Source organism: Ceratotherium simum, chromosome Y (genome assembly GCF_057802395.1).
Source record: "Ceratotherium simum simum isolate JZ-2026a chromosome Y, ASM5780239v1, whole genome shotgun sequence".
NCBI classification, from domain to species: domain Eukaryota; kingdom Metazoa; phylum Chordata; class Mammalia; order Perissodactyla; family Rhinocerotidae; genus Ceratotherium; species Ceratotherium simum.
This window is the reverse complement of record NC_141941.1, coordinates 6,246,411-6,259,338: the sequence shown is the minus strand read 5'-3', so window position 1 is coordinate 6,259,338 and position 12,928 is coordinate 6,246,411. Positions and strand designations below refer to the sequence as shown.

At 38.8% G+C, this 12,928-nt stretch overlaps 1 protein-coding gene across 4 annotated transcripts in view; it reads left to right on the top strand.

Moving 5' to 3' along the window:
- Positions 1-12,928, top strand: part of LOC147911630 (anosmin-1) — a 189,653-nt gene that overhangs the window by 140,536 nt on the left and 36,189 nt on the right. For 3 of the 4 annotated variants that reach the window (XM_087427926.1, XM_087427925.1, XM_087427927.1), the window contains exon 6: positions 1,655-1,784. The exons of the other annotated variant lie outside the window; for it this stretch is intronic. In XM_087427926.1, coding sequence (XP_087284052.1) covers positions 1,655-1,784 — 130 coding nt within the window. The remainder of the gene's footprint in view (positions 1-1,654; positions 1,785-12,928) is intronic. 4 annotated transcript variants of the gene reach the window in all.

Here is a 12,928-nt window from a genome sequence, read left to right as displayed (position 1 = left end):
TCAAGGAGGATAAACACTAAAATACTTTAAAGACCTCCCCAAAATAAATGAGAAGTTTGCTGCAAGAAACATCTTAAATTAGGGGAAAAAAAAAAAACCAGCTGGTCAAATAAATTTAGTAATTCTATTCCATACCTATTTTGTAAAAAAATTTGCTTTAATAAAACATAAAGATGTTCAGAATACAGCCTAAAATTCTGTTTGATTTACCTGATGTGCTCCCCTAAACAATCGTACAATATATCATTTGTAAATTTTCCAAATTATTTAAAGATTTATGAAAGTAACTGATAAGATCATCTCTTTCATCCTTTCTTTTTCAGAAAGAGGAAAGATGTTAAATTATTATTATCACTATTCTCACTAGTTACCACATGTAATGCTTCCTTTCTTTGTCTGCTAAATGCTCTGGATATCATGCTGGCTTTACTTTTTTAAATTCAAGGCTAAAACTCTAAATGATGAAGTCAGTGAAAATGTCTCAATTTCTGCCAAATGAGGTAGAAAGCCACGTTTAAGAGGTTGTATTCTTCCTTTTTATTATTTTTTTTTATTTTTTATTTTTTTTTTTTAAAGATTTTATTTATTTATTTTTCCCCCAAAGCCCCAGTAGATAGTTGTATGTCATAGCTGCACATCCTTCTAGTTGCTGTATGTGGGACGCGGTCTCAGCATGACCGGAGAAGCAGCACGTCGGTGCGAGCCCGGGATCCGAACCCGGGTCGCCGGCAGCGGAGCGCACGCACTTAACCGCCAAGCCACGGGGCCGGCCCGTATTCTTCCTTTGATTTCAGAATGTTTAGCTTCTTTTAGACGTTAAAACAAATGTGACAATCCTTTTCCATAAGTTATTTTAAACTGAGGTTTGGGAGGGTTTCAATTCAATTCTTCCCCGGTTTCATCCACTGAAGGCCAAGTTGAGTTCGACACTAGGCACAGATGAGGCATAGAATTCAGGCATTCATTCCTTGGAAGTCGAGGCAAAAGTTTTCAGATCTACCGGAGATCATTTTTGAAACCAGGTATATTTTCCCTTAGTCTGATGAAGGAGGGAGTTATGAATACTGTTAAAGTTATTTGATATCTTGGGACTATAGCAGTAGAGACAGCAAAACCTATGGAATGGCCCCAGTGTCCAGTTTTTTTCTTTGGATATATTATTGGACAAGGGTATATTAACACACCTCACCCTTCAGGACCAGAACCGAGTCCTTGCAGATGTTATGTGATTTACTCAAATGAAAAAAGAGTCTTGGGTTGCAATTTACTTCCAGAAATTGTTAGCATTCTTTAAATGTGTGGGTTCTCATTCCTACTTCCAAAATTATATTTAACATGCAAGTTAAAAACGCGTCTGCTTTCTATAAGATTTCATCTTCTTGTCTATAGTGTAATGATTAGCTCATATATATATTCTCTCATATGTATAATTTATTGATTGAATCCATCAAATGCTGTATTTAGTCATCAGATTTAAAAATGGCCCAAGCATTTCTCATAAAGTTTTGACTTCCAGAGATCTTTATCCAGAAGGGTGGAGGTAGAGAGAGGTCAAGGCTGCGTTGTGTTGGCCGATGAGAGTGTATTTTTAAAACAGACCGATTGACATGTCAGAATCAAAGGGTTCTCTGTGCTCTGTGACATTTCCCCTCAGACCACAGATGAGCGGGTTCAACTGACTGACATACGGCCCAGCAGGTGGTACCAGTTCCGAGTGGCGGCTGTCAATGTTCACGGGACCCGAGGCTTCACTGCCCCCAGCAAACACTTCCGCTCCTCCAAAGGTCAGTCTCGTCTTCCTGCCCCGGACACTCGCCTTCCTCCTGGACACACATGGGATGCAGACCCATCGTGTCTCCGTGTTCATATTTATGGTGTGCCAACAGGTGGCTTTGCTGTTCTTAGCGAATGAGACCAGATGTGTTTGAAGGTCCCATGTGAATTTATGATGAAGGACATCCCTGGGCTTTTTACCTTCGAGATGTCACAAAAGATAATATAATGGGATTTTCTCAACTTTGAAGTGGCGGTTTTCCATCATCAACTTCTGTGGAGGCTTTGTGTCAAGATATTCTGCATCAGCACCATTCAATTAATTTTTGGAGAGGAAGGGTTAGTTTTAGCTACTTTGAACTATGCATTTTTTCTTGAAATGATTGTTAAATTGAGTGTGAATTAATCTCTTTTATGTCATAACATCCAGAACTTACACCTCTCCTGAGTCACTTTATCATTGTTATAATTTTTTTCAGTTCTGATTTCGTTGCTATTTTAAAACCTCTGTGGAATCAGATGAATGTTAACTGTGTTACATTTGTGGTTAGTTTAGTCTGGGATAGTTAAAGGACATAATTTGACTAGATATTAATGGTACCTCTGTGTTTATTTCTCCAATTGTGTTTAGACGGCTATGCGCCTTTTGAATTAATTATATATCTGCTTGGCTGATCATCAAGATCCAGTTTCATAGATAGAGATTAGCCATGTTCACTTACTAAGCAGGAGTTATCCTCTTACATGGAAGCTAATTTGAATTTCTTGTAAACAAAATGCATTGTGATATTAACAAATAACATAAGACTTACAACATCAATCACGTGTCTTTCATTATGGGAAGGTTAGAACTAGCTGTATAAGTTACAATTTCTGTTCCGTGACTGGGAAAAAATATATATTTCCGCTAGTCTATTCATTTCTCACTATATAATATTACCACCCCCTTCTCTGCATAATCGTAGGTCTCAACTGGGAAACTTGAAATCAAAATAATTTAAATTGGATTCTATTACAGTGTAGGTTGTGGATTTTTAGTTCTTTCTTTTAAAAAGTCCTTTCAAGAAAGGAAACGTGCATTTTTTTCCCCCAACTGAGGCAAATACACTGAGCAAGCTTGAAAGTGAAATTATAAATAAAGACATCAAACCTTGTCTTAAGACTGTGTCTGCAACTGGTCTGATGATTTAGAGAGGCAAGTGAAATAAACAATTAATTGTGGGTTAGGACATGAGGATTAATAAAAGGCTTGAGAACTCTTCACCTTGAGTTTCATGGTTCAAATGCGATCCAGGCATGTCATGGTCAAAATGTGTTACCATCTGTTCAGTTGCCTGCAGGATCTGGTCCGGTGCGCTCAGATCAAGGCTGAAAATTCAGGCATCAGACAGAATCGGTTCCCAGCCTCTGGAGACAGATGTTGAATACCTTTAAGAGTTGAGTGGGATCTGGGCAGAGGTCATTTGACAGTCCCCAGGGCCGGTTATGTGGCTGTAACTTCCTAAGAGGCATCCATTCTGGGGAAAGAGCAAGGCCATGCTGTCTTAACACTTCTTAATGTATCTATCCGAGCACCTTAACAGTCTAGAATCAGAGGTATGTCCTCAAATTTAAATGAGCTTTTGTTGAATGAAAATGCACCATTTTTTTGGAAACATTGTAGTCATCGTTAAAATGCTGTTCTACTTCCTGCTTTTACAAATATTCCCAACATTGAGCATTCCCATCTTTAGTTCTTGCAAACCAGAAATATCTGCACAGAATTCATAATAGATTCTTCTATAGTTTCAGGGAACACACAGAATGATGAGAGTGTAATAGATCCCCTAAACAGCTGAAGACATTTCTTCTAGGATGAGTCTAAAGGATACTTAACCATTCACAATATGGTACCACATCTTTCCTCATTTTACTCAAGTCTCATCAAATGTAGAAATGTGCATTACTGGGAAAATTTTTTAAACAATTTTATTGAAATATAATTTACATATCATAAAATTCCTTCATCTTAAGTGTACAATCCAGTGATTTTTAGTGTTTATGAGTCACGTAACCATCACCATCACCCAGTTTCAGAATGAGCCCATTACCCCAGTAATATCCTTCCTGCCTTCCTGGGAAAGTTCAAAGGTGGAAATGAATAACTTCCTCTTTGTTTCTTTGGCTTGTGCTTTTATCACTCATGTTTCATGCCGTTTTATTCAACAAATATTTGTTGAGCACCTACTGTGTGTCAGACACTATTCTAGGCACTGAGGGTAATAAGTGAATGAAAACACAAAAATGTTCTTTTGTTCTTCTATGAGTGTGTTCTTGTGGCACACACACACACACTCACACTCACACAATCATTCTAATTGGGGTGAGAGGAAGCATTTAACAAGATTAGTAAGTAAAATACTCCAGTATAGTAGGGTAGATAGTGATAACTGACAATAAGAAAAATAAAAACTAGCACCCAGGAGCTGTAGGGGGAGGTGGGTTTTTTTTGGTATTTTTTTACAGTTTTAGGGAAGGTAGCCAGAAAAGGTTTTGCTGAGAAAGAAATGTTTGTATAAAAGAGGTGAAGGAGTCAGCCTTGCAACAATCTAAAGGAAGAACAGTCCAGTCCCAGGAAATAGTAGATGCTAAGGTCCTGAGGCAGAAGTGAGCTTGCAGTATTCAGAGAACAGCAGAGGAGCCTGAGGGTCAAGCAGGGGACAGGGAGGGGTAATGGAAGATGAAGACTGAGAGCAAGGAGGGAGGTGGATTTGTCTGGTCTTCATAGCCGTTGTGAAGAATGTGGCTGTTACTCTGAGTTAGATGGGGGAGCGCCTGGGCGATGTTGAGCAAAGAACTGGCATGCTGTGACTTAGATTTTAGTAGGACCACTCAGACCCTGTGCTGAACAGACGAAAGAGGAGGGAGGCAGAAGAAGGGAAGCCAATCCAATATTCGTGGTCAAAGATGGTGGTAAGCTGAGTGAAACCAGAAGTGAACCAACTAGGGGATACACATGGAAAGGGAAATCTGATAGGATCTGGGAATTTGCCAGTGGCTTGCAGGAAACGACTAGTGTCAAGAACGCCTCCAGGGCTCTTTTGTCACAAACTACTGAAAGAATGGCTTTGCCAATTACTAAAATGGAGATTACTGAGAGAAGGGAATATTTAAGGGGAACATTCCTTTATTTCTTTGGGGATACACTATTTCCAGAACAGGAGTAATCATTTACAAGTCAATACAATTGATATGTTTTAGGCCCTTGTCTGCAAACAGGCTTTTCTCAGGAGTAGATGTACTGAGCTGAAGGATACTGCACATTCGGATAGGGTTGCAGTTGAGAAACAGGAGTCATAAATGCAGAAGCTGAATTCTACCTCAAAATTTTCCTGAGAAGACAGGAAGGATCTTACTAGGGTAGTGGAATCATTCTAAAACTGGATGATGGTGATGGTTGTACAACTTAGTAAATATTAAAAAATCGTTGGATTGTACACATAAGAGGAGTGAATTTTATGGCATATAAATTATATTTCAATGAGGTTGTTAAAAAATTTTTTTTCCCAGTAAGGCACTTTTCTACATTTGATGAGATTAGGGTAAAGAAAGATGTGGTACCGTCTTGTGAATGGTTAAGTATCCTTTAGGCACATCCTGGGGGAAGTGTCTTCAGCTGTTTAGTGGATCTATTACACTCCCATCATTCTGTGATGCATCTTCACTGAAACCATAGCAGAATCTACTATGAATTCTGTGCAGATATTTTTGGTTTGCAAGAGTTAAAGAACTAAAATCCAGAATGCTCTTCACAATTGAGATGTATGGAAGGAGGATTCTGGGCGTATTTGTAAAAGCAGGAAATAGAACAAGATTTTAACATTAACTGCAATGTTTCAAAAAAATGGTGCATTTTCATTTAATAAAAGCCCATTTATTCCTACTATGGTCCAGGACTGAAACTGTACCAGTTGTAAGTCTTCTAGTGGTTTAAAATTGCTTTAAGAAAGAATTATTGCTTCTAAAATACTAGTCTGTGCAAAGGGTAAGCAATTATCTAGTGTATTTGAGTTGGGTAGTAGGCCAGCCATGATAATTTAAGGCTGGGTCAATGGAAAGGGGAAGGGACTTTTTCCATCTACCATGAGCACCTCTGAAAACACAAGTTAAAATTAAATAGAAAAAGAAAAAAATCTTTATAAAATGGGTTTCATTTAGTTTAGGCTCGCTGCCTGGTACTCATGGGCTATAATCCTGATTTTCATAGAAAAGCCAAAATTTTTGTCATTCTCTTCTTTTGGTTATATGTAAATACAAAACGAGTCTGTGGTTTGCCAGAATGGATTGGCTACTAAGTTAATTTCCTTCTAACTCATTTATTTTCCCAAAACTTAATCCTAACCCCTTAGAATACCTATTTTTATAGAAAATTCTGAGTTGTTCATAGATTGGTAACTCAGTTTAATACTTTTCTTTCTTCTGCTGAATGCCATTTTTGGATATTTTTATTGCTAATGCCTACCTCCCCTAGAAGAAATATGTGATTATAGAATGGATAAAATCGATAATTTTTGCTGGCAGCAGAAAGGTCAAAATAGAGGTAGGAATAATTTCTATATTTACTTATTTACATTTTACGTACTATCTTTACCCTTGGTACTTGAGAAGGAAAATTGGCTTCAACATTAAAAATTACAATTACAAATAATTTAATAGTCTAATAATAATGTCCCTCTCTACTTTTTGTCTCTTTATGTAGAATATTGAAGTGGTAATCATCGAAATGATGAATACCTTCCTAGGTTACTCCTGGGATGAAGTGCTTTTGTAGCCAACAAGCCCACCAGATCTTAGAGTCTACTGAAACTTTTCTATCCTTTTCCACGTGGAACAAAACATAGGAAACATCAGAACAGAAGGCATAGACATATCTATCCCGTTCCATTTGGAACAAGCCATAGGAAGCATCAAAACACAGGGTATAGATGTGTCTATTCTGTTCCATTTGGAACACACTGTAAGAAGCATCAAAACACAAGGTGTAGATGTGTCTGTCTGTTCACAAGTGTGTTGGCACATGCTGCTTTAGAATGTGATTCCCGACACGTGGAGATTATCTGTCAAAGATGGCGCCCCTCCAGAAGCCGATGCAAGTTCAGGAGGTTTCTTGAGAAAATGATCCAGGAAACAGGGGTGGGTGAGAGGGGAAGCAAGACAGGGAAGAGACAGAAAAAACTAAAAGGTGCATTCTCATACTAGTTACCACTGTGGGCAGCCAGAGCTGCTTCTCCTTGGAGAACTCAGTCCTTGAATGCAGGCTCTTCCCTGGCGTATCTGTCCTGCATGTGGGCAGGGCTTGCTCTGGGTCTAGACAAAGGCTCAGGAAGGAGGCTGCCATTTAGAAGTTGAGCTGATGTGCCCTGAAATAGTAAAATACAAGGGAATAAGATGGGGGTGCTGAGAGCATCTGCTGTTTGCCTTTTGTTTTATTCAATATCCACATGATTCCTTTTACAGAATGTATCTAATGCATTTTGAATTATGATATAAAATAAATGTATTAGCAGTTGCATGAACAGAAGGTGGTGAGAGCATAAAAGGAATCCCACTGTCCCCAAATATTCCCAGTCTTAATTCTCCATGGGACAGAGGGAATAACTGCCAACAGGCATCCGTCTCTGGGCTCCTTTTCTTCTGTCTCCTGGCCTCCCTCTTTCCAAACACCGGACAAGTTTCACATTATCGTCCACTTCTTTGAATAAGAAACCCACCGGTTTCTAACTAACAGAGATCCCAGAGGTGTGAGTAAACAATTGAGAGGGACGATTGTACCGATAGCAAAAGTACTTTTTAGGTTCCATGTTGTACTGGCTTCTCTCTTCCAATGAATTGGTGTTCAACCTTTCCTTGATCACGTTGATACTTATTGAAGGGGCAAAAAAAATTGTATCTATTGCATGCTTAGTGTTGGAAATATATTCTGCTAAGTACTACTACCTGTTACAAGATATCATTTACAAGTTGGCTGAATTTGGCAAATAAGTGTTTCTGGCTCTCGTGCCAACCTCTATGTGTCACTATGGGCAGTGAAAAAGGAAAGACTTCCAATTTTGTGGCTCGTATAAAGCAGAATCTGAATCCCTTTTTTTTGTATGTTGCTCAAAACAGGCAAACATTTGTTGAGACATTTGAGATGAGTCAATATCAATTTAACGTTATGAAATAACTCACTTGCAAAGGATCGTATAAAGAAAAATTTAAAAATTCAGCTTACATTGTCATTACCCTAATACATCATCTTTCAGTTATTCTATTCACTTCCCTCCAAATTCAGTTTTGCATACATCTTTTTTTCCTTATTTCCCCATGTGTACAGGATACATTACAAAGGATGCAGAGGCAGGCAGCATTGTTTCCACTGTGTATGCACATCACACTAGAAGTTATTCCATGCGTACGTTACGGAGGGTGAGTGAGACGAGAACAGCCATCACTGGTAGTCATGAAGTTGCCTGCTGCCCGCAGGGACCCATGACTTTTTATGCTGTTCCATAGCTGCTCCATGCGTGCCATTTCCAGTGGGCAAGACTTCGCTGTGCGTCTGTCTTCAAACTATTTAATAGTTGGAAATTTGCCTGCAGTGCCGTTTCTGCAGCTTCTGTAGGGTGATTTGGGGTTTGTTTGTTTGTTTTTTAATGAGAGAAGGAAAACTATACCAACTGCTGAGTCTGGAAAGAAAAAAAGTTTAAGTATTAGAACCAAGCTTCTAATTAGTTGGAGAATTTGTGACTAGTGATAATCACTGCTCTTAAAATATAACTGCACTTGATCACTGTCACATCCTCAAGAGGTATTCCTATGATGCGCTTCAGTGGGGCGTTTGATCTCTGGGTTTCGTTTGAGGAAATCTAATAGTAAATAATGAAATCAACATTCATTTTCTTAAAACATATACGGTCATGCGTCGCTTAATGATGGGGATACATTCTGAGAAATGCACTGTTAGGCAATTTCGTTGTTGTGTGAACATCATAGAGTGTATGTACACAAACCTAGATGGTACAGCCTACTACACACCTAAGCTGTATGGTACTCATCTTATGGACCACCATTATATATGCAGTCCATTGTGGACCGAAATGTCGTTATGTGGCACGTGACAATATTGTTCCTCTATATGGATATACGAATACTTATACATATATATGATTATTTATTTATAATGGTTGTTCTCTTTATTGCCATCTGCATGTTACTCAGTTGTTGTTTTAACATGTAGGAGTGGGTTTCTGTATTTAACAAATAGCATTGTCTGAAAACCTAGAGGAGCCTGCCTCACAGTAAGTGATGGGCTTTAAAAAGCTGATGGTATCACTGCTTTTGAAAGACTGTAGATCAGGGGTTGGCAATCGATGGCCTGTGGTCCAAATTTGGCCCCCTGCCTGATGTTACAGATACGGTTTTATTGGCACACGGCCATGCTCATTTGTTTACATACTGTCTCTGGTTGCTTTCAAGAGTTGAGTGGTTGCAACAGAGACTGTATGGTCTGTAAAGCCTTAAATATTTACTCTCTGCCCCTTTACAGAAAAAGTTTGTCAATCCCTGCTCTAGACTATTGTGATGGACACTTTTCCCATTAAAGGGTTTTACATGTTTACTTTCTATAAGGGTGTTGGCCCATCATGATGATGAGGAAATATAACATATGTAGAGTGTGTGGTGTGTGTAGGCGTGTATTGTTAGAGCTTCAATGCCCTCTTTTCCTCTTATTTTTTTTCTCACTTCTGCTCGGCTCTGAATTATGTGAATGACCTTGGGCAAGTGACTTTACCTCTCTAACACCTATGACCTTTACCATTTAAAATAAAAGCCGAATAAATTAATTGTAGAATCCCTTAAGGCTTTATCATAATGTGGAGTCCTTGTATATCTATCTGTCTATCTATCTATCTATCTATCTATCTATCTATCTATCTATCTATCTAGTTTTTACATGCAATATTCCAACTACATTTCAAAATTCGAACACAAAACATCATGCAGTCGGAAAAAGATTTTGTATAATTCAACAAGGTGAATATATTTTATTTCATAATATGGGGAACCATTTCACAAGGCAGTGAATAGCTTGAATATAAGAATTAGCTAGGACCGAATGAAATCCTCTGGATTAGATAAATGAGACAGACTCTTATCTGAATTCTACAGTGAATAAAAGGATAAATGAATAGATAGTTTACAAATAGTTTACAGTTTATCAGACTGATAAACAGGTGATCTCTACAATTCTCTTTTGACTTTGTAACTTAGCAATTATTCTAGGGGAGAAAGAAATGGGGGTGTCTCATCTTGGTGTTAGAAGTATGCTGTCTTGGTATTGTAAATAGTCAAAATGGGCCTTACTTTTAAGAAAATGTAAAGCAAATATTATTAACTCATATATTTAAAAGCATTATTTCCTCATGTTGTTCTCATGAATTACTTTGTTTCATGTTTCATAATGTTTCATACACTAGATGATGATATTCTGGATTATTATGTTTACGTCTAAGGTAGGAACATTTTTCCAGGGCAGTAAGTAATAATATCGTGAATGAAGTAGATTAAGGAAATGATGAAATACTTAATGCTAGTTGACCTTCATAAAGTTGAAATTTCTTTAGAAGAGGAGATGATTTTGAGTTTTTCCTACGAACTCAGAATATCTGGAAAATTCAGGTAACCACTTATTTTCAGCACATAGACATTCAGGTGCGTCATTGAAACCGTGAATGGCTCTGATTGTCTTTACACATTTTAATTTTTCTCTTGCCTTGAAGTGATAACTAGTGTGCAAACTAGTTTCCCTCTCAGCTAGGTCTGTAGCAACTTTTTGTAGGTTAAGGATTGAATCGTAAGAGGAAAGGGGATTGCGTTGAGCATCTCATTTCAAACCAAGAAGAGCAGCCCTTTGATTTTGCATTTCCCTTCACAATCTTCTTTTGATTTATCCATTCCATTTGACATCATTTAAAACTGAAACTGAAATAGCACCTTACAAATTAAACCTAAGATTTAAGAGAAGGCTGTTGTTCATTCATCCATTTGTTCAGCAAATGTCTACTGAGCACCTTCTGTGTGTGAGGCACTCTTCTCAATGCCGGGAATACAGAAGTGAACAAAACAGATAAAATCCTGTGCTCATGGAAGTTTCATGACCGTGAGTGGAGGCAGGCAGCAAATAAAGTCTATAATAAGCCAGTTGGTAATAAGGCCTGTGGAGAACAACAAAGGAGGAGAAAATCATGGTGAAAATATTTTTGGTGGGAGTTGGAAAGAGTGTATAGCTCTTTTGGATAGGGAGACATCTGGTAGACTTGCAGTAGGTAAGGAGCCAGCCATGGGGATACCTGGGTTTTCCTCTCCAAGAAATGGCATGGCACCAGTGTGGCTAGAGCAGAGGGGTCAGGTGAGGACAGAAGGAAAGGTGGTTTGGGAGACAATGTGCTGTAAGAACTTGCAGGACATTTGGGAGCATGCTAGCACTTTGACTCTGAGATAGGAAGCCATCAAGAGCTTCTGAGCAGAGGAGAGACAGGCATGGCTTGTGTAAAGAATAGCCAGACTGCTCTATTGAGAAAAGGCTCTAGGGAGGCAGCATCAGAGCCAGGGAGCATTGTTAGGAGGGCTTTCTGATCATCAGGCAGAGATGATGGTGGCTTGGTGCAGAGTGTCGGAAGTAGTGAAAAGCAGTTAAATTCCAGATATACTTTGAAGGTAGTGCTAACAAGATTTGCTCAAGGGATATGAAGGCAAAAGAGGTGTATGACTTCAAGGTTTGGGTCTGGGTAAGTGGAAGAAAGGAATTTCCATTTCCTGAGATGGAGTGGGGGGGGTGGGAGGGGTCATGATTTTGGTGTTAGACACATAAGTTTCAAGTTGCCTTTGAGATCTCTGAGTGGAGGTGACAGGAAGACCCTTGATTTCCTGAATCTGAGTTCAGGGGCAAAGTCTATGTTGAAGACATGCATTTGAGAGTCATCAGCACAAAGTTGTTTTTTAAAGCTGTGACTGGATGAGATCCCTAGAGAGTGAGAGTAGATGACAAGAGAAGAGGCCCCCAAGTTCTGAAGCTGCACGCTCTGCTGTTTAGAGCTGGAGGGATGGGGAGGAACCAGAGGGGGAGACCGAGAAGAGAAGTAGCATCTCGTGGGACCGAAGGGAAATCCAGTAGTGAGTGGTGTCAAGTGGGGAACGTGTTTCAAAGAGAAGACAGTCATCAGTGATGTCACATCCATATGGACAATCAGAGTGGGGTTTCTCAGATGGCTCTTCTGAACCAGCATAGCAAGGAAGCCTGAGTTTCATGTGCCATAATAATAGGAACAAGAGTTTTCTTCCTTATGTAGAACTAAGTAATGTTTAGACCTCTTGCCTTGTTGCCACCAAGGTGCAGTATTTTTCAACTTCTGGCCTGCAGATCATCTACTTCAGAATTACGCGTGTGTTTTACATAAAAAATACATATATATAAAGTATATTATGTATGTATATTTCTGGGCCCCCCTCAGACTTACAGAATCAGCATATCCCAACGTAAGTCTTGGGTGCCCCAGAAAGTTCCTCATGTTGATTGTTTAAGAACCACTTGATCAACAGCATCATATAATGTCCTTTGGATTAGCCACTTGCCTAAGAAAGCAACTACGAAATGTTGTCATTTTTAAAAATTAAGCAACCAACCAAATCTCCAGACCTTATATATCTTAGAGAAAAGCAAGCGAGTTTTAAAAATAATTCATGTTTCCATCATTCCAAAAGCACGAATGAACCTGAGAGTAAAAACATGGGTATTTTTCCTCCAGTCTTCTTCTTTTATATCAAGTTAGGTATAACTTCTTTGCACCTCTGATGCAGATGGTATTATAATTAGAATTATTGACAACGTTTTCCTGGGAAGGCGTCTTGAAATGAAACCATCTGTAAATCATTTGTGGTGAGTGGCATCTACACTTGCTCAATTTATGGCAAAAAATGAAGGAAAGACCCTCTGGCTTCGCACATGTTTAGTCATCTAAGTGTAGATATTTGAAATGGAGATTTGTGGAGTAATAATTCCGGACCTAATCTCTCTCCTGACAGCTGAGAAGGTTTTGGTTTATGTGATAAACCAGAAATGGTGCAATTACAAGAA